Source organism: Medicago sativa, chromosome 4 (assembly GCF_051527215.1).
Source record: "Medicago sativa cultivar Bolivia chromosome 4, Bolivia_mono, whole genome shotgun sequence".
NCBI classification, from domain to species: domain Eukaryota; kingdom Viridiplantae; phylum Streptophyta; class Magnoliopsida; order Fabales; family Fabaceae; genus Medicago; species Medicago sativa.
In genome coordinates this window covers 84,858,085-84,885,059 of record NC_140752.1, presented here as the reverse complement: position 1 = coordinate 84,885,059, position 26,975 = coordinate 84,858,085, and the positions used below count along the sequence as shown (strand labels likewise).

The 26,975-nt window shown below is 33.5% G+C and overlaps 3 protein-coding genes and 1 long non-coding RNA gene across 5 annotated transcripts; all 4 read left to right on the top strand.

Annotated features, from left to right (window-relative positions):
• Positions 1–259: 259 nt before the first annotated feature.
• LOC146932983 (protein SRG1-like) lies at positions 260–19,261 on the top strand. Of its 2 annotated transcripts, none has more exons than XM_085704713.1 (4): positions 260–502; positions 17,159–17,406; positions 17,969–18,293; positions 18,727–19,261. In XM_085704713.1, exons 1-4 carry the CDS (start codon positions 263–265, stop codon positions 18,982–18,984), a joined length of 1,071 nt encoding a protein of 356 aa, XP_085560839.1. In that variant the 5' UTR covers positions 260–262; the 3' UTR covers positions 18,985–19,261. The 2 variants fall into 2 exon arrangements, with proteins under 2 accessions (XP_085560839.1, XP_085560838.1); XM_085704712.1 differs by lacking the exon at positions 260–502 and adding an exon at positions 16,567–16,837.
• Positions 1,436–4,087, top strand: LOC146932986 (uncharacterized). The gene is made up of 2 exons (XR_015007300.1): positions 1,436–3,435; positions 3,587–4,087. It is a non-coding gene; the product is annotated as an uncharacterized LOC146932986 (long non-coding RNA).
• LOC146932985 (oxoglutarate-dependent flavonoid 7-O-demethylase 1-like) lies at positions 9,158–12,117 on the top strand. The gene is made up of 4 exons (XM_085704711.1): positions 9,158–9,505; positions 9,693–9,940; positions 11,186–11,510; positions 11,720–12,117. The coding sequence occupies exons 1-4, from the start codon at positions 9,248–9,250 to the stop codon at positions 11,984–11,986; spliced, it is 1,098 nt and encodes a 365-aa protein (XP_085560837.1). The 5' UTR covers positions 9,158–9,247; the 3' UTR covers positions 11,987–12,117.
• LOC146932984 (protopine O-dealkylase-like) lies at positions 13,672–15,914 on the top strand. The gene is made up of 4 exons (XM_085704710.1): positions 13,672–13,993; positions 14,144–14,391; positions 15,008–15,332; positions 15,475–15,914. Exons 1-4 carry the CDS (start codon positions 13,760–13,762, stop codon positions 15,772–15,774), a joined length of 1,107 nt encoding a protein of 368 aa, XP_085560836.1. The 5' UTR covers positions 13,672–13,759; the 3' UTR covers positions 15,775–15,914.
• Positions 19,262–26,975: the final 7,714 nt, after the last annotated feature.

The following is a 26,975-nucleotide window of genomic DNA, read 5'->3' as shown; positions in this document are numbered from 1 at the left end:
AACTAGTAATTAATTAGTTGGTTAGATTCCCATTCCTTCAGCTATTAATTATTGAGCAATTTTTAGTAAAGTTTATTTAGTATCGCACTTGTATTCCGAAGAAGGTACTCCCTCCGGTCCTTATTATAAGAAACAATTGACTTTTTTGGTTCATAGAATAATTAATGTATCTTGTTATAAATATAGACTAGATACATCACTTACACAATGAACCTAAAAAATCAACTTTTTCTTATAATAAGAACCGGAGGGAGTACTATTAATGGAAATAACATCGATTCTGGTGCCCTCAGTCCAAGAGCTAGCAAAGGAACCGTTGACGAAAGTTCCAGATCGATATGTTCTTCCAGATCAAGACATTGTAGTACTATTTAACCCTACCTCTTCTTTACCTCAAGTTCCTGTCATTGACCTTGCCAAATTGTTTTCCCAAGATCTTAACCTCAAGGGACATGAGCTAGAGAAACTACACTATGCCTGCAAAGAATGGGGTTTCTTTCAGGTTTGATTTCATATTTTTGTATACTATTAAGTAATGCTTAATTCATGTCTTGTCAAATTATTCAATTAGCTTATAACTAAAGGAAGACGAGATGCAAATAAATGTGCCTACTACATATTTAATGATGTTAATACTAAAATCAAATGGTAAGGGTGAATTATTATCCTCCATGCCCCCAACCAGAACGAGTCATTGGTCTAAAATCTCATTCTGATCCTGGTGGCCTGACCACCCTTCTTCAAAATGGTGATATAGAAGGCCTTCAGATAAGAAAGGATGGACAGTGGATTCCTGTTAAACCCCTGCCTGATGCTCTCATCATCAACCTCGGTGACGTATTAGAGGTATGTCACTAATCATTCACAACCTTTTGTCTCATTGTGTGTTTGTATAATTGATTTTTATTAAAATTGAGTCTAATGCAAAACATTTGATGCTAAATTTGATGAAAATTTTTTTATTTAAAATTGAGTTGAACAATGAATTTGATGCTAAAAATCAATTTTGTTGGGTCGTCAAGGGGGCCTGAGAGTGTCATATTGAGTTAAAACAATCACACAAGTGACATTAACACCGTATCTTTACGCAGAAACTGAAACATTGTGTATAGAGTCATTTTGCTCAAAGATGTATCTTTATGCATACAATTGCACCATCATTAACATGCAACATCCAAGGGACTCGCCGCTTGACAACTATTATTAGAAAGAGAGGATTTTGATACTATTGTTGGATTTTGAGAGGAGGTTAGGAAATCATCACATTGGAATAATAACAACAACTTAAATGATTTGGATGCCACATTTTCATTCAAAATACTAAGATATTAGGTGTACCAGTCATCTAACTAAGATATTGCTCAATATATATTTTTTAAACAAATATGATATTTCTAACCCACACTTGACACACCAACAATTTTAGAGTCAAAAGCTCAAATTCTAACCTAAGTTAGACCTCTAAAATCAATTTTTTCTCCAAAAATGAAACCATACATGCACTTGATTTCATTTCATAATTACATCATTGCATGAAAAATTTATCACTTGATAAGTAGTACTCCCTCCGTTTCAAAATACATGTCCAAGTCAACCACTTCACATATGTCAATGCACAATTTTGACTGTTAATATCTTTAATTATCTAAAGTAAAAAATTATAAAAATTAAATATTTTGAAAATATTTGTCGAGGCAAATCAAACAACATCTTACATACTAATATTTGTATTTATACATTAGTTAAAAAGTACGGTCAAAGTAAGTCAAATGAATAGTGCATATTGCAAAAATTAGACATGTATTTTGAAACGGTGGGAGTATTAAATTTGCTTCGGTCATTTGAATTGCACTGCTATAAGACTAGTTTAGTTGCTATAGTGTAAAATGGTTCAATTTGCAGATCTTAATATATAATACGAAGGTTCACAATGCATGCCTAATATGAAAACCCTAAACCTTAAACCTAATTTATATCTCACAATTACCTTTGTGTCCTCCTGCCTTTTTTGAGGGTTTTGAAAAATATTTATGAAAAAATAAAAATTCTCTCCAAAGATTCAAACCCATGACATATTGGTTACTTCAAAGCATTTTGACCACAAAGCCACTTACTGTTTTTGTGATATCATTTGGCTTCACTACATGATATCCAACATTAAACTCCCTTTTCTAAAAACCAATTAATTCTTTTTCCTTTCTTTCCAAACGGTTTTGAACCCTTTTTTCTCCTTCGCAATCTAAACCCAAAAGTTTGTGATTTTCAACCATTTTTTCCCTTCATACAGTAATTTTTTTCCAAAAATTTGTTCATTGTTTAAACATATCGACAACTAATGATATAGTCAATCTGATGCTTATATATGAAAATCGAAATAAACCATCTCTTTTACTTTATCTGTGTCATCTCCTTTTTTTCAAATTCAATACACCATTTTTTTTTCATTGTTCCATCTCCCTCTCTCTCACTTCTCTGTTCGCTATCACCATTCATTATCCACACCATCAGTGCAGTAACCAAACAATCATCACTAACCAACTGTCACCGTCGTCACCGTTAACAAACCATCGTCGCGGTCAACTTTCATCACGTCATTACCATCACCGCCATGACAATGACTCCGTCGCCGGCAGTCCCCTCGATCCTCTCTAGCGATCTCATCCTTGATGTACTTTCGTTTCTTCCTATAAGATCTTTTCTTCGATTCATATATGTAAGTAAGTGTTGGAAAACCCTAATTTCCGACCCGACCTTTGTGAAATTGCATCACTAGAAATCACAATCACAAACACGAAATTCACCCTTCCCACTGCAGGTTGAAGAATTCAGGTGGTGGTTGCGGTTATGAAAACAGACCAATGCCTCTTCTGCTGCTATCATCTATATTTAAGTTTTTTTTTAGATTTTATTTGTTACAACTATTGTTTTGTCTGTGATTCTTTATCTTTTATGGTATTAGATGATTTGCTGTGAAATTGAGAGTAACTGAATCATTGAGGAATTAAATAACTTCGAATTATGTTGTTCATAGGAAAGAAACTAATAGAAGGTATGTATGTTCTCTCTAATCTGTTTCTCTAATCATGGTTGTGTGATATCCGGTGTTCATTCTTTTGCAAATAAATTTCCTGTAGCATCTGATTCAGTTAACTATCTATTTTGATTGTGTCTTCTTTGGTTTTCTCAATTTTCAAACTTTCTTGAGATGGACTAGACATGAGAATGTTGTGATTGTTAATCTTTTATTGTTTATTTGATAAAATTTTGTCTACACATTTTGCAGATGGGGAACAATTGTTTCATTGTGCTTATAAAAAAGTTGTTTCATTGTGATTATAGTAGAACGTGCTAAAACTACTATTACTTAATTCATATATTCCATTTACCCATGTCTGTTGGCATGTCCAGTAGAAAGAATGGAGTTTATCCTGTTAGGTTAGTTTGTTTATTTTTTCATTACTTCTAACACTACTGTATTGAACATTTATAATTTTGTTATCTAATGACATAAACCTTTTGATTGTTCTGAACTTTTTTTTTCCTAATTCTTACCTTTTGATGTTCTAAACTTTTTTTTAATTTGTAGGTTCTAATGAAGGTGCACACAATTATAGTTACTTGAATCTGAAGAGAAAAAGAGCACGAGTATTGAAAGGTCCACATTTAGTTACATTGGTATCACCACTTCGTATCCGTTAAGTATAGCTAATTTCCTAAATCTCTGTGAAGCGATAACTGACAATATATTTTCTCTGCAACATACTCTATTATACGATTGGAAAAAAGCATCAGATTAAAACCTTACACTGCAACTCATTGTATCTATAAAATGCATGCGATCAGTTCAGCTTATGTTTTAAAGTTTGGTGACTGTTAAACCATAGTAGTTACAGTACACATAATATTTTCTGCTAAACTTTGTCACTTAATGCTGAACAGGACGCTATTTGACATCTTAGTATAGTAAATTGCTGACTGATCTCTATTATGTTATCATTCCGAGCAACATTCTATGAACAACGTACCTTATTATAATCTCATTGCTTATGACATTATTACCATCAATCATAACTTCATATCTGTTACGTATAGCTAATATTCTAATTTTTCAAGAAGCAAGAACTGATGCAATTATTCACTGCAAGATAATCTAAGAAACCACTATCTTATCCATCAGTGCATCTAATATCTTAAATTGTGGTGACTGTTAAACCAAGATTGCAGTTACAAGGCACAAAATGCATTCAAATAAACTTTGCCTTTTTTCTCCTGGAAAGGAAATTTTTCGACATCTACCCATAGTCAATTCATAACTGATCTCAAGTTAGTTATTATTCAAATCATAATTCTATGTTTCCCTATGTAGCGGCGAGTATCCAAAATGATTAAAATATTCGTTTCGAACAACTATTCGAAAACTAATCTTTGTGGACAAACTACCATATATTTAATGTCAGTTTCAACAAATGAAACACCTGTATTTGTTAGTATATGGTGGAGATGGTTCTCATATTTTAGATTGCGGCGAATTTTTGAATCATTCAAATCATCTTAAATACAATGTTGTTTTCAAGGAAATTTTTCGTAATGTACCAGCATGATTTGTTCCCTTTTTTAAGTTGTATTATTATTTTTAACATTGTATTTGCACAAATAGATTATGAATTAACAGTATAATTGAATATATTTTACTACAAAAAAAAAGTATAATTGAATATTTTGTTTGCCATCAATATGACCCGTGCGGCAGCACGGGTGCAAGGTCTAGTTATAACAAATGGGATTTACACAAGCATTGAGCATCGAGCGAAGTTAATTCAGAAAAGGAGAGGATTTCCCTAGCTACTTTTTATGGCCCTAACACACAAGCAATGTTGGCTCCAGCGCCAAGCCTTATTACTCCAGAAAGACCAGCACAGTTTAAAAGAATTAGTGTTGTGGACCACTTCAAAGGATACTTCTCACGGGAGCTCCGTGGAAAATCATACATTTAATGAAGATCACAAAAGGAGGGGAATGATATATAACAGCGCTCTTATAAGCAAGTGAGAAATGTGCATGTCACACAACTTTTATATGTAAATAAAAAAAAAAGATTGTACTAGTGTGTCCAAAAAAAAAAAATTGTACTATGAGACTTGTGCCCTGAAAATATTTACTAATAAAGTATGTATGACTTTTTTTTTTCATCATATGATACATGGTTAAATCCAAACACCTTTAAACAACAACCAAGCCTTACATTTCATATATGCTCTCTCTTGCTTCTACTCAGACCGAAGTCATACGCTTCTAAGGCTTGTCGTCAAGTCTTCATTCTCACATTCATGATAATTGAAGTCATTCCTTGGTGCAATCCTATTATTATGGAAAAATCGTCTCTTGTCACATCCTTCATCCACACACTAGTTAAAACTCACTTGTACATATCATTAATAGCTCGAATATAAGCAATCATAACATAGCCCTTTCTTCTCTAGGGATTTTCATAAAATATCTCTAAAGGAACCCATACGCCTTTTCCAAATAATTGAAAACTAAGTGCAAGTCTTTTTATCTATCTGATATCGCTCCATCATGCGTGTAGTAAATATATTGCTTCCATGATCGACCATCCAAACATAAAACCAAATTGATTATTAATAACTCGTGTCTCTTTTACTCTTTCACATAACATCATGGTATGACTCATACTCTCTCTGTTGTCGATTATAAGTAAATTTGACTTTTTATGTTCATTCAATTAATGATGTATGTGGTTCATAATATGGACCACATACATCATTAATTGAATAAACCTAAAAAGTCAAATTTGCTTATAATTGGCAAGGAATGGAGTATATTTAATTATCCTCTCTTTTAAGATACATCATTAATTGAATAAACCTAAAAAGTTAAATTTGCTTATAATTGACAAGGAATGGAGTATATTTAATTATCCTCTCTTTTAAGTGTAGCATGTTAAGCATTACTCATACTAGCGGATAGGCTGGTGCTATGTGGCCGTCAATCCGCATGTTTTATTGTATTTTGTTGTTTTATAGTTTATGTTTTTTTTAATTTACATTTGGAAAAAAAAAAGTATTAGATTGTTATGGGAAAATTTGTAATAAAAAAAATTGATTTAAATTTAAATTAAGGCATGGATTTAAATTTGAAAAAGAGTTGGGTTGTTAAGTGTAAAAAATAGGAGAAACTTAGACTTAATCCAGTAAAAGAAAGAAGATAAAAAATGAAAATAAAAATTGAATCATTCAATTAATTGAAAAAATCATTCATATATTCTCGAATATGATTCTTTATCACTCCAAGAACTAACAATACACATCATAAAATATTGTAGTATTATCTTGTTCAAAGATAAAAGTTTTGGGTAACATGGACCCACCAAAACTATACTAGGAATCGGCAAACTTGACATTTCATCGTCTTCCGTGGCTAAGCCCTTCACTCATGGAATCAAGAAAAACGACTCATCTGCTATCAGTTTTAGTGGAAAAAGACACCAACATTGATTCAACATCAATAGACAAAGAAGAAAGCTGTGCTGAATGAATAGAAATATCATAATGTTTTCGCATAATCTTCATTTGGTGAAGAACAATTCTATGGGAATAAAATGAAACATCAAAGTGTAATGCATAATTATTACGGTTAGAGAAACATGTTTATAACATTCATTGAATGGTTCCGTATAAAATGGACCCTTACAAATATTGGTTCATCATGGACCAATTTTTTGCACCATTTGATTAAATTTTATACTAGATCTTAGGTGGCGTTTGTCATGGGTAACACTAAAGCTTTCCCACCATGGGAAAGTTGTGTTTTGACCCACAGGTGGCAGCTGATCAAGTCATTTTTGGTCTGTTGGAAGGGACAAACAACTTATAATTCAATATTAAACTGAAGTTTGTATCACACCCCCCTTTTAATAAATTTTACTTTATACACCAGAAAAATAAAAATCAATTCCTCACTTAAATGAAAGAAAGAGAGTCACGTGGGGGTCATTTGGTGAAGAACAAGGCCGAAGAACAACACAACCAAAGCCAAACTTTCTCCAGATTTCGAATTCGACTGTGATTTCGAATCAACCAAAGCCCACACCAACATTTTCTACCCCTAAGAGAACGATTGCCAGCTGCAGACACAGAATTGGATGACATACCTTCAGAGATTTCGTCTGAAGAAGGTCGATTACGAAGATTGTTGGTTGGATCCGGCATCGATTCGTGGGTGAACAGTAAATTGCGATTGATAATTTTAGAAGATTGAAAATCGATTGTGATTGTTTGAAGATTGAAGGTCGATTTGCGTTTTTCTGTTTTTGGTGGATGGGGTAGAAACGTTTCTCTGATTTTGATGAATTGAAAACGCTGAAGGGTGAATTGAAAACGTTTCAACGTTTCTCCGTTTTCCCTGAATATGAGGATAAGGATAAGCTGAATGCAAATGCTGTTATGTTATTTAGTTTTTTTTTTAATAAATTCATTTGTTTTAAGGATTTAATAAATTCATGTTATTTTCTTTAAAAAAAAAATCATGTTATTTACTTATAAAATATATTATAATTTTTTTTTTGAAAAAAAAATATTATTTTTTAAATAAAATAACAAAATTAATCTTTCAATATACAAATATTTTTTTCCCCTAACCCTAAGTATGATGTTATTTAGTTAAGAAGCACTAAACATAACAATTTCAGCTTAAGGCCCATTTCAATATTTTACATTAAAGAAAGAAATGTAGGGTCCGATTTTTTGGAAAATTAGCAAAACAAAAAATTCATCAAAAGGTAACAGGTAAAGAATCATGGCCATTGAATAAATTTATTAATATATCAATGGTAGAAAAGCCACTTTCCCATCATGGGAAAGGTTTCCACTTTCCCATCACAAACGCCACCCTAGATCTTATTATCTTCTGCTCATATCAAATCTAACCCAACTCTATCCCTTTCATTGTACCTTCTCTCTTCTCTCTCTCTTCCAACTATGGAATACAACAACAATCTTTTTTCTTGTTCATTTTTAACGAAAGCTCAATCCAAAAATAAAAAATTTGGGAGAAAAATGTTACAATTTCTGGTCATGAATAATTTTGGTATCTTGATCATCCATCTTATGAATCTCACTTTTGCTGGAATTTTGTCAATTTAAATTAACATTGATTTCTTTACGTAAACTTATAATTACTCGTTAAAAAAATGTAAACTTGTAAAAAACTTAAACGCTAGATAGCAAAACAGCAAGTTCAACAAATGAAATAATCAAAGAGTCAAATTTTTTTTTTTAAAGGAAAAGAGTCAAATGTTTTGTTTTATAAAAAATCAGAGGTAGAAAAAAAACTAAAAATCAATGGGGGAAGATGGAAAACTAATGCATTACTGTACATGCAAATGAAGCAAGACTCTTCATTTATGTACATAACCCGTTTCCAATATATTTTTTTTGGGTTTCCTAAAAAAAAAAACAAATTATTTTTTTTGGGTGAAGCTGACTTTTCCATTTTGCTTTGTGGGTTTAGTTTTCTTGAGAGATTAAAATTGGTGGGAAGTAGAAAATTGTTCAAAGTATAGAAGAAAGCTAGTAAGCTTCACTAAGACTTTAGGAATTAATGGACAATCATCAATGAAAGAAACAAATTCAACTTTAGGCTTCACCTGAATGGATTTTTGACATAGTCCAAGGAAGAAGAAGAGAATGCAATGAGAGAGAGTAAATGAGTTGGATTTGATGTTGATGGACCATGATAAGATTTTGTGGATAGTCTAATCTAATGGTAGAAAAAATTGGTCCATCATGGACCAATACCTCAATGGGTTCAAGCTAAATGGCACCTCATTGAATATCAAATCCTAAATACATGGCCGATGTAATGTATAACTATATAAGGAACAAATCACACCCACATTGTTGGTACACCATTGGTAAATATTGGTAACCCATCAAGGTACCACAATGAATGGTCAAATTGGTGCAGAAGGGGAACCAGTGTTATAAAAAAAATTAAACCGATCGATCAAATTGAAAAAACAAAAACTAAAAAAAATACTTATCAGCCGAATGTGTCAATTTAAAATGTTAATATTGCATACCACTGACTACGACGTGGGGGATCCTGGACTTATATATATAACCCTCTTTCTCATCAACATATTTATTGTAACATTGTTCACTTCTAGTATCAGTTAACAATTAAACACATATTTGTGTGTCTGTATAGTGCATGTCCAATTGAAGTTATGGAACATACATCTTTGATTGTGTCCTCTGAATCTCTGATTGTGCCTTCTGTCCAGGAAATAGTAAAGGAACCATTGACAAGAGTTCCAGACCGTTATATTCGTCCACATCATGACCGTCCAATAATATCTACAATTACTCCTTTACCCCAAGTTCCTATTGTTGACCTTAGCACGTTGTTGTCCCATGATCTCAATCTAAAGGGACCTGAACTAGATAAATTACACTCTGCCTGCAAAGAATGGGGTTTTTTCCAGGTTTGTTATTACATCCATATTAGAGAAAAAATATTTAATTATTCATAGTAATTCATATATATAAGAGTTTGGTAAGTACAAGTCTTGAGATAGTTTTTTTCTTGATATATAGTTACATATTAAAGTATAGTACACTTTTAATTTTGATTGATATACACATAATATCATCCATTATTTTTATTTATAGCTGATTAATCATGGAGTGAGCACTTCATTGGTGGAAAATGTGAAGATGGGTGCTAAGGAATTCTACAATCTTCCAATTGAAGAGAAAAGGAAATTTAGTCAGAAAGAAGGAGATGCGGAAGGGTATGGTCAGGCCTTTGTAATGTCTGAGGAACAGAAATTAGATTGGGCAGATATGTTTTTTATGGTTACTTTGCCATCACACATAAGGAAACCCCATTTATTCCCCAAACTCCCCTTGCAATTCAGGTTCTCTTTCTGCTTCTTAATTGTTATTTTGCATGTTTTTCGTCTACTAGAGTTATGGAAATATTTTGATTAATCTGCCCTCAAAGAAGGATAATAGTTTCAATTCGAATTCATTTTGGGAGATATTGATGCAATCACCTTTTGTTATAAAGTGGGAGTTATTGAGTTGAGATGATAAGTAATATAAATTAGAGAAATGTTAACAAGTATTTAAAAGTCTAAAAATACTATTTTCAATACAAAAATTCATCTTTCAGGTTCCTTAACAAATACCTTGTTAGCATTCCCCTATAAATTAAAGGGTTTGAAAATTGAAAAAGAATAATTTATTTTGGGATAACTTTTTTTTGCAAATAAATCAACTTTTTCCGAAATGAAAGAGTTATAAAAAATTCAACACTCGCACATTATACAAAGATTATGATACACATTAATTTCATTACCAACATTCTTTTAAAGATGTATGCTATTTGAACAATTGTTTTACGACAATCTTATACAACAATCGAAATATATAAAGATATATAAAGCAGCGTGGGTGTTAACATGAGAACCAAAACAAATAAAAAATTATTATAAAAATTAAAACAAAATAAAGGACCTAAAGTATTTGTATGACATTAATTTCTAGGCATTTGCATTAATTGTATCGTAGTTCTAAGACACTGGCTTATTGCATCAATTTTATCACGAATCTTTAGCAAAAAACAAATTTTTTTTATCAAGAATCATAATCTAAACAGCCATGTAGATAGCCAAAATCAACTTAACAATTGAATAACTAGGGTTTTACGCAAGTGATTGGTGCGTACCGTGACTATTGTAAACTTAGAAATTAAGATAAAATATCATTCAGCAATTTTGCCAAAAAATTATGTATTATGTTTCCGGCATGTATTGACTTTGCTGTGTATATATTATAGTTACAAATTTAAGTCTCATATCATATCATGAGACGTGTTAATTAACTGGTTATAACACAAAAGGGACATTGGCAAAGTGACAAAACAGAACAAACAACAAATGAAAGTGACCCCAAAACCACATTATGCCACGGTGACGTCACCCAACCCATAAACTGACCGGCTAGTTGAATTAAACTCAAAATGATATTAAAAAACCGTTGTACATGTTCTAAGGACATGATTAAAGAGTGCCCAAGTCTGAATGCATTGCATTTTTTTTTCAATACACTACAATTGTATTTACAACCCAAATAATATATATTTTCATTTTTCGATACAGAGATCATTTAGAGACTTATTCTGCAGAGCTGAAAAATCTCGCCATCCAAATCATCGAGTTTATGGCAAATGCCCTTAAGGTGGACTCCAAAGAAATTAGAGAGTTATTTGGTGAAGCAGCTCAATCAATGAGGATCAATTATTATCCACCATGTCCTCAACCAGAGCTTGTTATAGGACTTAATTCTCATTCAGACGGTGGTGGCCTTACCATCCTTCTTCAAGGCAATGAAGTGGAAGGACTTCAAATAAAAAAAGATGGATTTTGGATTCCTGTTAAACCACTACCAAATGCTTTCATCATCAACCTTGGAGACATGTTGGAGGTAATTATGAAATATTGATTTTTTTCACAAATAACTAAAAAATTAAATCACATAGTATGTTATATAATCAACCTTGGCGACAAGGACTTTTTAATTTAATTAATTGTTACAAACGTTGTTTTGTCCTTATAACAACATCATATTTTTCTTTCAAAAAAGAACTCATATTTTTGTAAGTTTATAACATTGTCAACTTAATTATTTTGCAGATTATAACAAACGGAATTTATCCGAGCATTGAACATCGAGCAACAGTGAACTTAAAAAAAGAAAGACTTTCTATAGCAACATTTTACAGTCCTGCTATGGACGGAATGTTACGCCCAGCGCCAACCCTTGTTACTCCAAAAACACCAGCACTATTCAAAACAATTAGTGTAACAGATTTCTGCATAGGATACCTTGGAAAAGAACTCCGTGGGAAATCATTTCTTGATAGTTTGAGGATCCAAAATGAAGATGAGAAACACACTTAGATGTTGAAGGGTCAACGATGGAAATTCAACTGGAGTATTATATAAGCTCGAAAAACATGTATGTACTTTTTGAGGGAAAGCATATATGTACTTGAAACTTCTATATGATTATAAAAAAATGATGAACGCTATATAGTACGGAAAACTATAGTACGGGATTCACACGATATATGCGGACGGTTATATTTTTAAAATATATAAAAAGCAGAAATATCTTACAATCTAAAATATATCCTACGGTGTATATAGATTCGTCGTTTTTCGTCACTGCATTTTCTGTACCAAGAAGCTTTTCCCTAAAAAAATATATAAATAAAAGCTTTCTATTAAATAGGCACATATATGAAGTTCTTTTTTTTTTGGGTTTGTTAAAGGTAATTTTGTCACTATGCAATTTGAGTAAATTCTTATTTATTCCTCTAATTCTTTTTCTTAAGATTTCAACCTTGTAATTTAGAGTTTCTTTTCTTTTAAACATTTGTGACATAATTTTTTAGATTAGATATATTTCGACCAGTGCTATTTAGACAAATCTGGTTTACCCCCTTAGGGCATCTTTTATTTGTGTACAGTCACATGCATGCCACATAGGTTTAAAAGAGATGACTTAAACAACAAAGTTGGAATCTTAAAAGAAGTGAGAAAAATATTTTTAATCTCGAAAGTTGGAATCTTAAAAGAAAACTTATGTTAGTTGTACACAAATAAAAAATTTAAGTGTAGAAGACTTGTATGAGGTGATTAAGAGAACCATCGGATTCTTGGTCCAATATTTGTCAACGTAAAGTTAATGTGGCATGCATGGGCCTTATATCTGCTAGATATGTTAACTCGGCCTTCATGATGAAGGTCGGATGGAATCTTTCTTCAAAGAGTAATGATTTGTGGGTTCAAGTTCTTCGCTCTAAGTATAGGTGTGGCCAAGATCTTGTTGCAAAAGTGGAAGCTAAGGCCAACTCGTTGAATCTTTGGGCAATGATTGTTAAAAATTGGGATAATGTTCGGAATAACTTTGTTTGGTGTGTGGGTACGTAATTGTTTGATTATTAGGTTTAGGGACAACTGGATTTCAAATGTGGGTCGTTTGAGAAATCATTGATGCCAAGTTTTTGGAGTATCTCCCTCTTAACATCCAAGTCGCCTCATATTTGTGATATTATCAAGACTATTCCAGCTTCGGGTGATCACAATTTTCATGATGTTTTGGCTTGGCTTGGCTTGGCACAAAAGGTACAGAGTGTCTCTTTTTCATGCCATTTGTGATTGTCCTCTCGCTGCTTCTATAAAGCATAAATTATATGCAGAAACATAGGATTAGTTTCTTCAGAGAAGCTAATCAAGTGGCTGACATTTTGATGTTGTTCTTGCTTTCTTGTTTTTATCCCTGATGATTGATGCTACTTACTGCTATCAGTTTCTCTAGGATTTTTAGTTTTTGTTTTCTCTTGGGATTTTTGCCCCTTTATTCATCAAAATATGAACTGTAGCTGCAAGTTGTTGTTACTACGATTATATTACTTGCGAGGTGCTAGCTATGTAGCACACCACCAACCAAGAACTACCCACCAACCAATTGCTTCAGCGAAGTCATCATTTTCTAATTTGTTAAACGAGCGAAAGCGAGTAATGAACAAATTATTTGTCAAAAAAATCATAACAAAGACTAGTCAACAAATTACTTAAATGTATGTGCCTCCGTACCAAATAGACCAAAAAAAAATAAAAAAATCATTTCATATGAAATTGTGCTCACTGAATTGAATTAAATTGATAATGGAATTAACGTATGCTCCAGTGCCCTTTGTCCAAGAATTAGCAAAGGAGGCATTGACCAAAGTTCCAGATCGCTATGTTCGTCCACATCATGACCGTCCAATATTATCTTCAACTACTACTTTACCTCAACTTCCTGTTATTGACCTTAGCAAACTGTTATCATCCCATGATCTCAATGAACCTGAGCTGAAGAAACTACACTATGCTTGTAAAGAGTGGGGTTTCTTTCAGGTATTGCTTAATTCTCCTTGTTATTAATTCTCATTAACTTTAATCATTGTTAGCAAGTTTTATATAGTACGTGTGTATAAAGTAACAAATAGTATATTATCAGTTTTTTAATTTCATGTGGGCAACCATTACATTACATTACATGTATAGCTGATTAATCATGGAGTGAGCGAATCATTAGTGGAAAATGTGAAGAAAGATGCTGAAGAATTTTTCAATCTTCCAATGGAAGAAAAGAAGAAGTTTGGGCAAACAGAAGGGGATGTGGAGGGATATGGTCAGGCCTTTGTAGTATCTGAGGAACAGAAACTAGATTGGGCAGATATGTTTTTCTTGTTCACTTTGCCACCCCACAAAAGGAAACCTCACTTGTTTTCCAACATACCCCTACCATTCAGGTTCTCCCTTCTTTCTATTTTTAATTCTTTACAAGTTAAAAGTCCATTAATGATATGCCACTCCAAACTTCCAAGCTACAAAACATTCTAATTTGAAATGGTTGTTACATTTTAACCCTTGTTTGTTTTGTTAAAATAATGAAAGAAGTCCATGTGATGTTAGCTCAATGATAATAGTTTGACTTTGTAACCTCAAGATACGGAGTTCAAATCCCACACGGGACAGTTGTAAAATGATTACCGTTATTAATAATAAAAGAACGAAAGAAGATAAGAGATTGTATAGAAGTTTGAAGATGTTGAAATTGAGTTTGTTGGGTTTGGGATCATAGTTTACTAATAAGATTCAACTGGGGTGCGGGGGCCGAAGCCTCCGCGTGATGGTTAAGGGGTAATCTTGTAAGTTGGACCGTAGTATTTAAATATAAGCTGTAATCTGCAAACCTATGCGTGAATAATCGAAAGGTGCTGCCGCCATCATGCAGTCAGAGGTGTGTTCTTTGTTTATATTTTTTGCATCAGTTGACTTTTGAACTATGGTTGTTAACTTGTTAAAATGAAGTGTTACAAATATATCAATTGTTCCACTGGATGACATGATATCATTTGGTTGCAGAGTTGATTTAGAGACTTATTGTGAAGAAATGAGAACCCTTGCAATCCAGATCATGGACCTTATGGCACATTCTCTTGCTGTAGATCCCATGGAGATAAGAGAGTTTTTTGGTCAAGCAACTCAATCAACAAGGATGAATTATTATCCACCATGTCCCCAACCAGAATTTGTTATAGGACTCAATTCTCATTCTGATGGTGGTGGCCCCACCATCCTTCTCCAAGGCAATGAAATGGATGGTCTTCAAATTAAAAAAGATGGATTGTGGATTCCTGTTAAACCCCTCCCTAATGCTTTCATTATCAACCTTGGAGACATGTTGGAGGTAAATATCAAATTTTAGTTCTTAATTTTGGCAAATATTTCACTAGATCAGAATATGTTATAATTGAAATATATGACCACAATAAAACTTGAATTACAAGGATTATGCTTTGACTATGCCTTACATTAACTATATTTTGCAGATGATGACAAATGGAATTTTTCGAAGCATCGAACACCGAGCAACAGTTAACTCAGAGAAGGAGAGGTTTTCCATAGCCTCATTCTACAGCCCTGATTTTAATACAATTCTTAATCCAGCACCAAGCCTTGTAACTCCAAATACACCTGCAGTGTTTAAGAGAATTAGTGCAGGAGAATACTTCAAAGGATACCTTGCACAAGAACTCTGCGGGAAATCATTCCTTGATAGCATAAGGATTCAGGCTGAAAACGATCAACGCCCTCGAAACTTTACAATTGACGAAAACATAAAAGTTTAACATAGGGCATTAAGCATGTCACACTGAAAACTATATATTCTTACTTTCTTTTTGTGCTTGTTTTGTACACAATAAGTTGAGGCTTCATCTAGCTACTGTATTTGACATTGTAAGACTGTGTTTCTTAGGTGCTATTTTACATTTTAAGTGTAACTTTTTTTTACGGTTTGTCACACTTGGTAGATTCGACTTTCAATCAAATATACACATATGAAAATTAAACATGAATGGAAGACAAACCGACGAAAAACTGAGCCGCTAAGTACCTTTTTGGACCCACGGTGTGGGAGAGTCAAAAGTACGTTTTTTCCAAAGCTACTATTAGTAGCTTCTTCTTTTTCACATTGGGAGGGGGCTGAAACGTGAGTTTTTTATGGTAGAAGCTACCCCAAACACACATTAAGCCTTTTATGACAAAATCAATCCTCGTAAACACAACATTCATGGACGTACATTACATTGTTATGGATGACCCTTTGAACTATATGTAGAAGGCCAACAACCTCTCGTGTTAGGAAGCAAAAAATGTTAAACGCAAATAGTATAAAAACATGTTGATTGTTAGATCACATTTTCTCATGCTTGGTCACTTTCCTTTACAAACTACTATTGATTTTTTTAAATTATTATTTTTATAACATGGTTTTTAAAAGTAGCACAGTGGAATTGGACATGTATATCCGGTACCATACCAAATAGTGTACTGTAAGTGTAACCTTATCAACAAATGATTGGTTGGTTAGATTTCCATTCCTTCCGCTATTAATTATTGTGAAAACTTTAGTACAATTTAGTGTTGCACTTGTATTCAGATGAACGTAGTATGGATATAAGATCTATTCTGGTGCCCTCTGTTCAAGAGCTAGCAAAGGAATCATTGACCAATGTTCCAGAGCGATATGTTCTTCCAGATCAAGACTCTGTAGTACTATCTAACCCTACCTCTTCTTTACCTCAAGTTCCTGTCATTGATCTTGCCAAATTGTTGTCCCAAGATCTTAATCTCAAGGGACATGAGCTAGAGAAGCTACAGTCTGCCTGCAAAGAATGGGGTTTCTTTCAGGTTTGATTCAATATCTGTATCTATTAACTCATATTGTAGTGTATTTTTTTTTGGTAAACCATAACTTCCTCCGCGGACAACTGCGGAGACTAATCCCTCAATGTAACTGCGGAGATTCATTTATGAGGCTGACCTTTCCCAATATATGATTTTCCATACACACTGGCAGCAGCCAGAGAATGAACTCTGGACCAAATGATAGTAGTATTTTATTTACTAAGCAAATAAATGTGCATAGTGCATACTACATATATTTTGATGCATATGATTTTTTTTTAACTATGCTGTTGACTAATTTGCACAATAATAAAATCATTTAAGCTGGTTAATCATGGAGTAAGTTCTTCCTTAGTGGAAAATATGAAGAGAGGAGCTAAAACATTGTTTGAACTTTCAATGGAAGAAAAGAAGAAGCTATGGCAGAAAGAAGGAGACTTGGAGGGATTTGGTCAGGCCTTCATTTTATCTGAAGAACAGAAACTAGAATGGGCAGATGCTTTTTTCTTGAAAACACTACCTTCTCACTCAAGGAATCCCCATATATTCAACCAAATCCCCCAAACATTCAGGTTCTCTCTCTCTCTCTTCTTTCTTTTTGATTTATTTGATGCTTTTCTCTGTTGTTTTTTTTGTTCATTACTTACCATCTTAAAGATATGACAATTTGATATGAAATTTTGTGAAAGTTCAAGTATGGATTGTGATTTTATTTATTATATTTTGGTCATCTTTATAGTTAGAGATCATGGTATACAGAAATTTCTGACATTAAAAGTCAGCTAATATTTTTTTTATAATAAAAGTTTAAATTATGGAAGACACACCTCATGCAAGATTAGAGAGAATAAGTCAGCAAAGATTTACAATAAAATAATTATATACTCAAATCCAAGTCACAACTAGTGTGAGCAGAAGTTTCAGCCATATGACTCAACACCTATCTAAAAAATTAGTAGGTTAGTTTTTTAGAATACCATTTCATGATACACATAAAGACAATTTTGTTTTGTTAAAAAAACAGCTTTGCCTCCTCAACTTTCAGACAATTTTCCATGTGGTTTTCACAAAATTTACCATTATTTATTGATCATTATCCGTGTAAGTCATATTATCAGCCTTATTCAAATGCAGAGAGAATCTAGAGATATATTCTACAGAGTTGGAAAAACTCGCCATCAAAATGCTCGAACTTATGGCAAATGCTCTTGCAATAAATCCCAAGGAAATAACTGAGGTGTTTAACATAGGAACTCAAGCCATAAGGGTGAATTATTATCCTCCATGCCCCCAACCAGAACGAGTCATTGGCCTAAAGTCTCATTCTGATATTAATGGCCTCACCATCCTTCTTCAAATCAGCGATATAGAAGGCCTTCAAATAAAAAAGGATGGACAATGGATTCCTATTAAACCCATGCCTAATGCTTTCATCATCAATATTGGCGACATATTAGAGGTATGCGACAAATCATTCACAACCTTTTGTGTCGTTGTGTGTTTGATTCTATGATGACAAAAATTGATTTTTATTGAAACTTATGTTTGTTTTGACTGTGAAATTTCACTTAATGTGCATATACATTTAAGCAACAATTTGTAGCTTCTCTATATATTGACAGTTAAATTGCTTTGGAACTCAAGAAAGAATAGACGCATGCAAAAGCAAACATTAGTAGTTAGTTTGATAGATTAATATTTTACTCTTTCGTCTGATATTGAACCCATGACCTTCAACTCCTTTTCCCTTAGCTCAAACCAGATGAGCTGTCCATCCCTCCATAGCTTCGGTCATTTGAATTGCACTTATATAAGACTAGTTTAGTTGCTATAGTGATGGATATTGAGCATTGACAACCATTAAAATAAAGTAACTGAAATGGATCATTCAGATTATAACGAATGGAATTTACCCAAGCATTGAGCATCGAGCAATAGTTAATTCAGAGAAAGAGAGGATATCCCTAGCTGCTTTTTATGCCCCTAACATGCAAGCAATGTTAGCTCCAGCACCAAGTCTTGTTACTCAAGAAAGACCAGCACAGTATAGAAGAATTAGTGTTGTAGATCACTTCAATGGCTACTTTTCACAAGAGCTCCGTGGAAAATCATATCTAAATGAAATGAAGATCACAAAGGGTGGAGAATGATATATAACAACTCTAACAAGAACAGTTAATAGGGAATTGAGATGGAAAGTGAATAATTAAGCGTTGTAAAAATAAATGTTTCTGCTTGTCTTAGCAGTACTATTGCATATACTAGATTCATGATTCAGTAAAAAAAAGACTGGATTGATTATAAGCAAGTGACAAGTGTGCATGCCCTACAACTTTTATATGTAAAAATAAGTAAATTGTATGTACGTATAGAGCTTTCCTCCTTCTTTTCCATATTCAGTTGAGCCAGAAGAAATTTCTACTCCAATTATGCCTCATAGTCTATCAAGTTACAATTAACCAAATTATTATTTTCAATCTCAAGAAAAAGTAATTTAATATGATCATAGGCTTCATTCCTTGTGGTCCAAGTAAAGTTTACTCACGTGACATTTAAGTGCAATGCTGAATAGCTAGGAAAGTGGCTAATCCCCAAACAAACTATATTTTTTCTCTCCAACCAACACAAGGGACAAGAATTACCATGGAGTACGTGGACCAAATGAAAAAAAATCAGAACAAAAAGATCAAACTTGGTGGAGACAAAATATGCAAAAGGTGCAAATTCCGGACTTGACGGAAAGAAAGAGGCCAGATACATGTGTGAAAGTGAAAGATTGAGTTTCGAAAAGTTTTTTATTTTATTTTTTGACAAAAAATAAAAGAGTTGGTATACGAAAAAATTGCAGTCGATGGCGAAAATAATAGATATTTTTTGGTTACCATGTTATCGATACTAATTTCCATCCCAATCAATTTTTCTCAATAGGCAAGAGTTGGGATCAAAGTCCCGATGACTTGTTCACAAAATTCAAATCTCTTACAATTTGGATCAATTCATTATTTGTAAACAATTGATATTTAATGCTAATTTACATTTTTAAAATTAATTAAAAAATGATTTTTCATAATAAAAAAGGTTTAGCCGTATAGTTATTTTATTTACATTATATGATAATAGTTATTTTATATACATATAATGTAATGTAAAGCAAAACGATAAAGGGATAAAATGCATAAAAAAAACCTTTTTGTAGGGAAAATGCGTAAAAAACTTATTTGATTGATTTTTTGTTTTGAAAAAATCAAGTCTAGTATTTATAGGCAAACACTAATCTTATCAGCCAAATTAATGTGGCCTACATAATTTAGTCTTACCCTACTAATTACGCAGGTAGCGCGTGAATTCTCCTGTTATTGGGGGTATGTGGCGCCTCACGTTGGACCTAATCTTTTCTCTTTTGCGTCATTTTGTGTTTCCTATATCCGTGTGTGTGTTGCTTCTTCATAAGGTGCTTCCTTGCTCATAGTTACTTCAGTTAGTGGCATTATGAACATGAAACATGAGTAAAATTGTCAAGTTCCACTCGTTTTTAATTGGTTCTATCACCCTTACAACCTTTGTGGACCTCAACAAACTTGAGAAAAATTCAACTAACTCGTATTCGTTTGTATTTACATTCGCCTAACTTTCAATCAATTAAGGGGAACTCGTTTGACTATAAATTCATTTGTCTGACGATCTAGCTAACAAGTTATTTATTTTTATGTGTAAAACAACAACACAATTCTTTTCAAATATAAATTTAAAAATGTACATTATTGAAACTGAAATTTGGATAACTATTTTTGATGAAAAATTTAGAATAACATAGATATTATCATATTCCCTTAAAAAAATAGATATTATCATATTGAAACAAGTAAATTAAATAAAAAAAATATTATATATATATATATATATATATATATATATAATAAGGGGTTAAATATTTTTTTTTGTCCCTATAAATATCTCAATTTTTTGTTTTAGTCTGTTTAAAGTTTTTCTTCAATTTTTAGTCCCCAAAAAATTTTCCATCCCCACTTTTGATCCATACTTTTAAGTCAACTCATGTATATTATTCAAAATATTAAATTTTATTTTTGCAGTCATGTTTAGAATATATAAGAATCTCTCCAAAATAAAATCATATTTTTAACAAAACATGAATTTTTAAGTATTTGCGACTTAAACAATATATTTAATTCATGTTTTGTTAAAAAAAACTAATTTTTTTTGTGAGAGGTTCTTATAAAATTATAAACATTCACGTAAAAACTCATTAAAAAAATTTGAAGTATAAACATGATCTGATATAAAAGCATGGACCAAAAGTGTGGATAGAAAATTTTTGAAGTACTAAAAATCAAAGAAAAATTATAGGGGGACTAAAAAGAAAATTTATAATATTTATAAGGATCAAAAATATATTTAATCCTATAATAAAACATAGTAAAAGAAATAAGTGAATAAACCAACACGCCATCATATAGCTACCAAGTGCATTGACAATAGAGAATTTTATATTTTTGTGCTTAAGTGGATCTCACGCGAACATATCACTCATTTATAATTTTTTCCATAATAATATTTAATATGACTCATTAATAACTTTATATCATCAACCCTAAAAAAAACCTTTTTTTTAGGCAAATCCTAAAAAAAAAATTATATCATATTAATAATTCTATATATTAAACCACGTGAAACCCATGAAAGAGAAAGATAGTGGTTAACAAAGCCGCATTTTCTCTCGGATATATATTTTTTTTATGGGTTTTGCTAGAAGACACATTTTATGAAGGTGTTTTTTAGCAAGTTATTCTATGAGCATTTGTTAAAAGACACCAACTAATTTTTATGAAGGTGTCTTTTAGCAAAGTTATAACTAAAAAGTGGAAATCACATCCTAAGGTGGTGGGTTGCTAAAAGACACCTTCATAAGTGGCTTCTAGCAAAACTCTTTATATATATATATATATATATATATATATATATATATATATATATATATATATATATAACCAATCTCCAAATGGTATAAGTGTATGACTCTCACCTACCACCTAAAGTGGAATCTTAGAATAGTATGTTTGTTTTCTATTTTGTTCATCTCATCCGTGTAAGTTGTAACCGTTATCTACAGCCGATCCGTTGGTTCCACTTTCAATTATTGTGAAAAACATTAGTATATAATTTAGGTTGCACATATTTAAAGATCTTAAATGATAATTTTTTATGAAAGTTTATGCAATCAGTGCATTAAAAATTGAAAACTTTGATATATTTTAAAAAAAAAAATACTTGATTTAAAATGCTTAAAGAGTGTTGATAGGAGTTTGACAAGTGCACCAAATACTATCGAAGTAGTAAAAATATCGATCCCACGAGGACTGTTTTTAATCTCAATAATTCAACTACGTTGTATTTTAGGATGTATAAAGGTTATTTTGATTTGCCACTAGGCAGTAGATTGGTTTGATTGCATAAAAGTAATTGCTGAAAATAAAATTGGTTTTAAGAATAAGAGAGAGATGAGTTTAGGTCTTTCGAATCATTGATGTTCCCCTAATTGTTATGTTGCACCTATTCATATGAATGATCTTCTAATCCCACGATAGTTAACAAAATAGTCCTAATCAATCCCTTGAGTTAGGACCCTCTTCTTAAACTACAGCCCCTAATCCCTTAGGTGGTCTAATAATCTTTGAAGGTTTAAAGCACGTTAACCTAATATCACTAATAAACGATTATCCATTCCTAGACTAACCATGTTTATTAGAACAATTCAATAGGTCTAAGTAGAAAGCTATGGTCAGTAGTCATTCATTCTCACTAAATCATATTTATATTTGATCAGGATATAAAAAGCATTAAGAACAATTGAATTGAATAAAGACTAGAATATCATTCACAATAAATAGAGTTTCACAACATAATATCTCAATTAGGGTTACAACGAATCATCTCAGACCTAACCTCTAATGAATTTAGCTACTCATAATAGTGTTTACAAATAACATAATCATTAGAGGTAATAAAACATACACAAAATGGTTGGAAGATGAAGAAATCGTCCTCCGGGTCTTCCTTGCAGTTGCAAAATCGCACTTTGCTCTCTAGAATTCGTCCCCTTGTTTTTGGAATAGACTTCAGCATAAATAGGCACAGAATATCGCCCAAATCGTGTCCCGTTTTAAGTAAATCGTGACACGTTTTCACCTTGTAGAGCAAGAAAACAGATTAGGGTTTCTCCAAATCGTGGCACGTTTTACCTATCGTGCCACGTTTTCAAATGTCGAACCAAACCTTTCTGAAGCTTCTCAAATCGTGTCACGTTTCATCCAAATCGTGACACGTTTTCATATTTTGCTTTTTCTTCAGTTTTTCTGCTCTTTTGCTGCATAAGTCTCCTTGTGAACTCCATTTTTGTGCTAAAATACATCTAAAATTACGTAATGACAAGATGTCATCACAACCCCAAACTTAAACCATTCCTTGTCCTCAAGGAATTTACTTGCAAAGCTGACAATCGACAGTAAAATAACAATTACCTGATCAAGCAGTAATACCCAAAAGTTCAACACCTTACTAGCTAAAGATGAGCTAGTTTGACTTGTACGCATCCTCCAATTCACAACTCCACGCAATTAATTGAAAAGGGTTCATACACAGTCGGCATGCAATCTAGATATTACCATACGCTTGAAAAGTTTCTAAACGTCAATTAAAATCAATGTCAATGCACACTTTGAGGTCTTGAAGGGTTATAACGGGGCATAGGTGAAGGTGGGATAATATTTGGATAAGTAGGCTACACAAAATTTGAGTTAGGCATTCCTACGGAAGTTAAAGCACAAAATTCAATCCAACACATTCATTCACCTAATAGAACAACAATTGCAAAGGTACTAGAGAATATTTATAGCATTAGGGACAATCGAGTTTGAAGTTACTCGGATGTTCAAAGTTTGGTCCCTTTTTCATCATTCATTTTCATTTCATTTTGTTTTTCATACACCAATTTTTGAGTGTATTTTTGCACTTTGCATGACAATTCTTTTTCTTTTTGTTCTCTTATTCTCTAGTACCCCCACCCCAAACTTAATTGGTTGCAAATTCCAATAGCAATCCCAAACTTAATCTTTAGCAACATTCTACAATGCCTTAACTCAGAAAATACGTTAAGGGACAAATCCTAAAAGTCTCTAGGCTTGTAATGTAGTTTGTCACCGAACAAAAAGTTCTAATCCTACCGGCTCAAATTGGCTAAGAAATGGATAAAGTTTAACAATTAAAAACAGGGTAGGCTTCAAATGGCTCATAGGACCAAGCACTTTTGCCTCAGTGTGCTAATGACAAAGACCAATCAACAGTAGAGAAATAATGCAAGTTCTAGAAATGTAAATGCATGGAATATTCTAATATATATGTAAATTGAAAAACAACATTTGGCAATGAACCTTATGGTTGAGATTTCTGGGAGTTGTGACTACCTATCTTTACTGCCGTACACTTCGCCTTTGAAAACCAAGCCACTCCTCCTTTTGAACTTTTGGAATACCGCTTGAACAAACATTTGTTACTAAACTGTAAAAAGTCAACTAAACAAACAAATTCATCAATAATAAACAAGTGCAAGAATAATTGCATAAACGGGGGGTAAAACCGAGTTAAACTTAAATGAAAGCAAATAAAATTGTTCGAACATAATAGTTAAAGTTACAAAACCAAAGGTGCTGAAACAAAAACAGAAAAATACAAAAGATGGGCCATCAGTAGCCCACTCAATCCTGCATCTGGTCCTCTGGAATCCACGTGCTGGGGTTCTCCTCTTCATAGGTGTCCTCCCCAAAGTGATATCTAGACTGGGTGCCACCAGCAGCAAAGTCAGCTCGGATCTCCTGCTCTCTATCCTGAGCTCGACCTCTAGTGACCTCAAAATAGTGGTCCATAGCCTCCTCGGACCCATCAAAGCGCTCGAACGACCCAGTCATCTTCCTCCTGTTGAGGCAGACCGCCTCAGTGAACTCCGGACCAAACCTCGGACGGTTCCAGTACTCCTGATCTGGCACCTCATTCATCCAGTTAGCATGGCCGAACATGTAGTCCAACATCATAGGATGAATGGGTGCATAGGTACCCTGCTGACTGCTCCCTTCTCCATGAACAAACTGAGGTGGAGGTGGCTGTGCCTGGGGCTGTGGTTGTGGTTGTGGTTGCCCTTCTGCTGCCATAAGATCATGCATGCGCTCCTGGTAGTCCTTCATAAACCCCTCCATGTATGTGTCGGTAATAGGCTTCATCATTGGGGCATCCAAATCATTGGCAAAAAGATCACAGTCGGCTTCCTCACAAAGCCAGCAAATAAGGCTTAGATGAGGCAAAGCCTTCTTGTTACCTGTAGCAAAATCAACAATATTATTGGCGATCAACTCACCAACATTAATAGGAGCACCATCCATAATAGCCGCGATCGTGTGGACTCGCACCAATGGAATTTCAGAAGAACATGAGGTGCCCTCCAGTGTTTGCACCACAAATGATGCCCAAGCTTTAGAGTCCGGCTTGAAGTCAGACTTCAACAGCATCCGTTTCCCTCCTTTCCAAGTAGCCCCCTCTACACAAATCTGCAATAGTAATTCTTCCCAAGCTTCATCATTCCAATCACTACAAGCTTCCCTTCTCCTCTTCACATCACATTGCTCCGGTGGAACAATCTTCAGCAAGTTATTGATTGCCTCGGGTGAGAAGTCAATGTCTTTCCCACGTACATAAGACCCATACCTTCTCCCGGAGAACCGGGCATTAGCATAAAACTCGAGGGCCAATGTCTTGTTAGCTTGCTCGAAAATCATCCCATTTAAACTATACCAATCCCGAGCAGTTAGGGCTTGCTCAAACTCAGGATTCTTTAACAATTTTGGGAGCAAGAAGGCCCTCTCTGGAATCACTCTGTAATGCTTGATGTCTTTGAAGCGGTCACGGGCTTGTGAGTTTAAAAAGCAGTGGTTCACGGATGGTGGTGGTGGTTCATTGGTAGACTTAGGTTTGACCGGTTTCTTTCTAGGGTTATCATTTTTGGATTTCTTGGTGGCTTTTTGGGTGGATGCTTGGCCCTTGTTACGTGTCTCAACCATGGATATGGCTAGGGTTTGGATTGAAGGTTAGTTTTTGTGGAAAAGTGAATATTAGGGTTAGGGTTAAGATGAAGATAATGGATTTGGGTTGTTTGTTGGTGATGATGAAGGTTTATGGTGATGGTTTGGTGATTGGAAGATGAAAAGATGAAGAATATTGGTAGAGAAAATTTAGAAATTCGTAGGTTGGAGTTCTGGGAAAATTTTGGCATAGTTTGGCTACTTTTGGAAGTGAATGGAATGAAAATCGTGTTGGGTATATTTATAAGCTGGGAAAATCGTGTCACGATTGGCCAAAAACGTGTCATGATTGGGTTTTGTAACGGTCAGAATTTGAAAAACCACCAAAATCGTGTCACGTTTGGGCAAAACGTGTCACGATTGCTCATTTTTGAAAATTTCTTGCCCAGAAATCGTATCACGTTTTGGACAACGTGTCACGATTTCTCAATGTCGAAATGCACCGCTTTTCAGACTTAGAAAAATTTTTGGGTAGTAAAATCGTGTCACGATTTCAGTATCGTGACACGTTTTTAGCAATGTCGAATGACACCCAATTTTAACTTAGAAAAATTTCTGAGAGGAGCTTCAGAGGGAGGCAAATCGTGTCACGTTTTGCCCAAAACGTGTCACGATTTGCACAGTATTGGAAAACAAAAAATTTCTTCCTCTGTTCGGTTCAGCAAAAATCTTTTTGTATTTTTGAATATTTGAAAGCAATAAAAAGAAATGAGAAATACTACCTGAAATCTAAATGTGGGTTGCCTCCCACCAAGCGCTTCTTTACCGTCACTAGCTTGACTTCTGATGACCCCTAAGGATCATTCAAAATAAGTCATACCCTTGCTTTCAGTAGGTCGCTCTTGTTGTTTACCAGGCTTTCTCAGCTCCATTGCTTCATCAGTAGAAGTGTTCCTTACCAACCTCTTGTCATAATACCTCCTAGCTCTCTCTATTGTGTCCGAGAAGATGGAAAGCATACACCATTGATAGGTCGCAGGCCCATTACGCATTCCAAA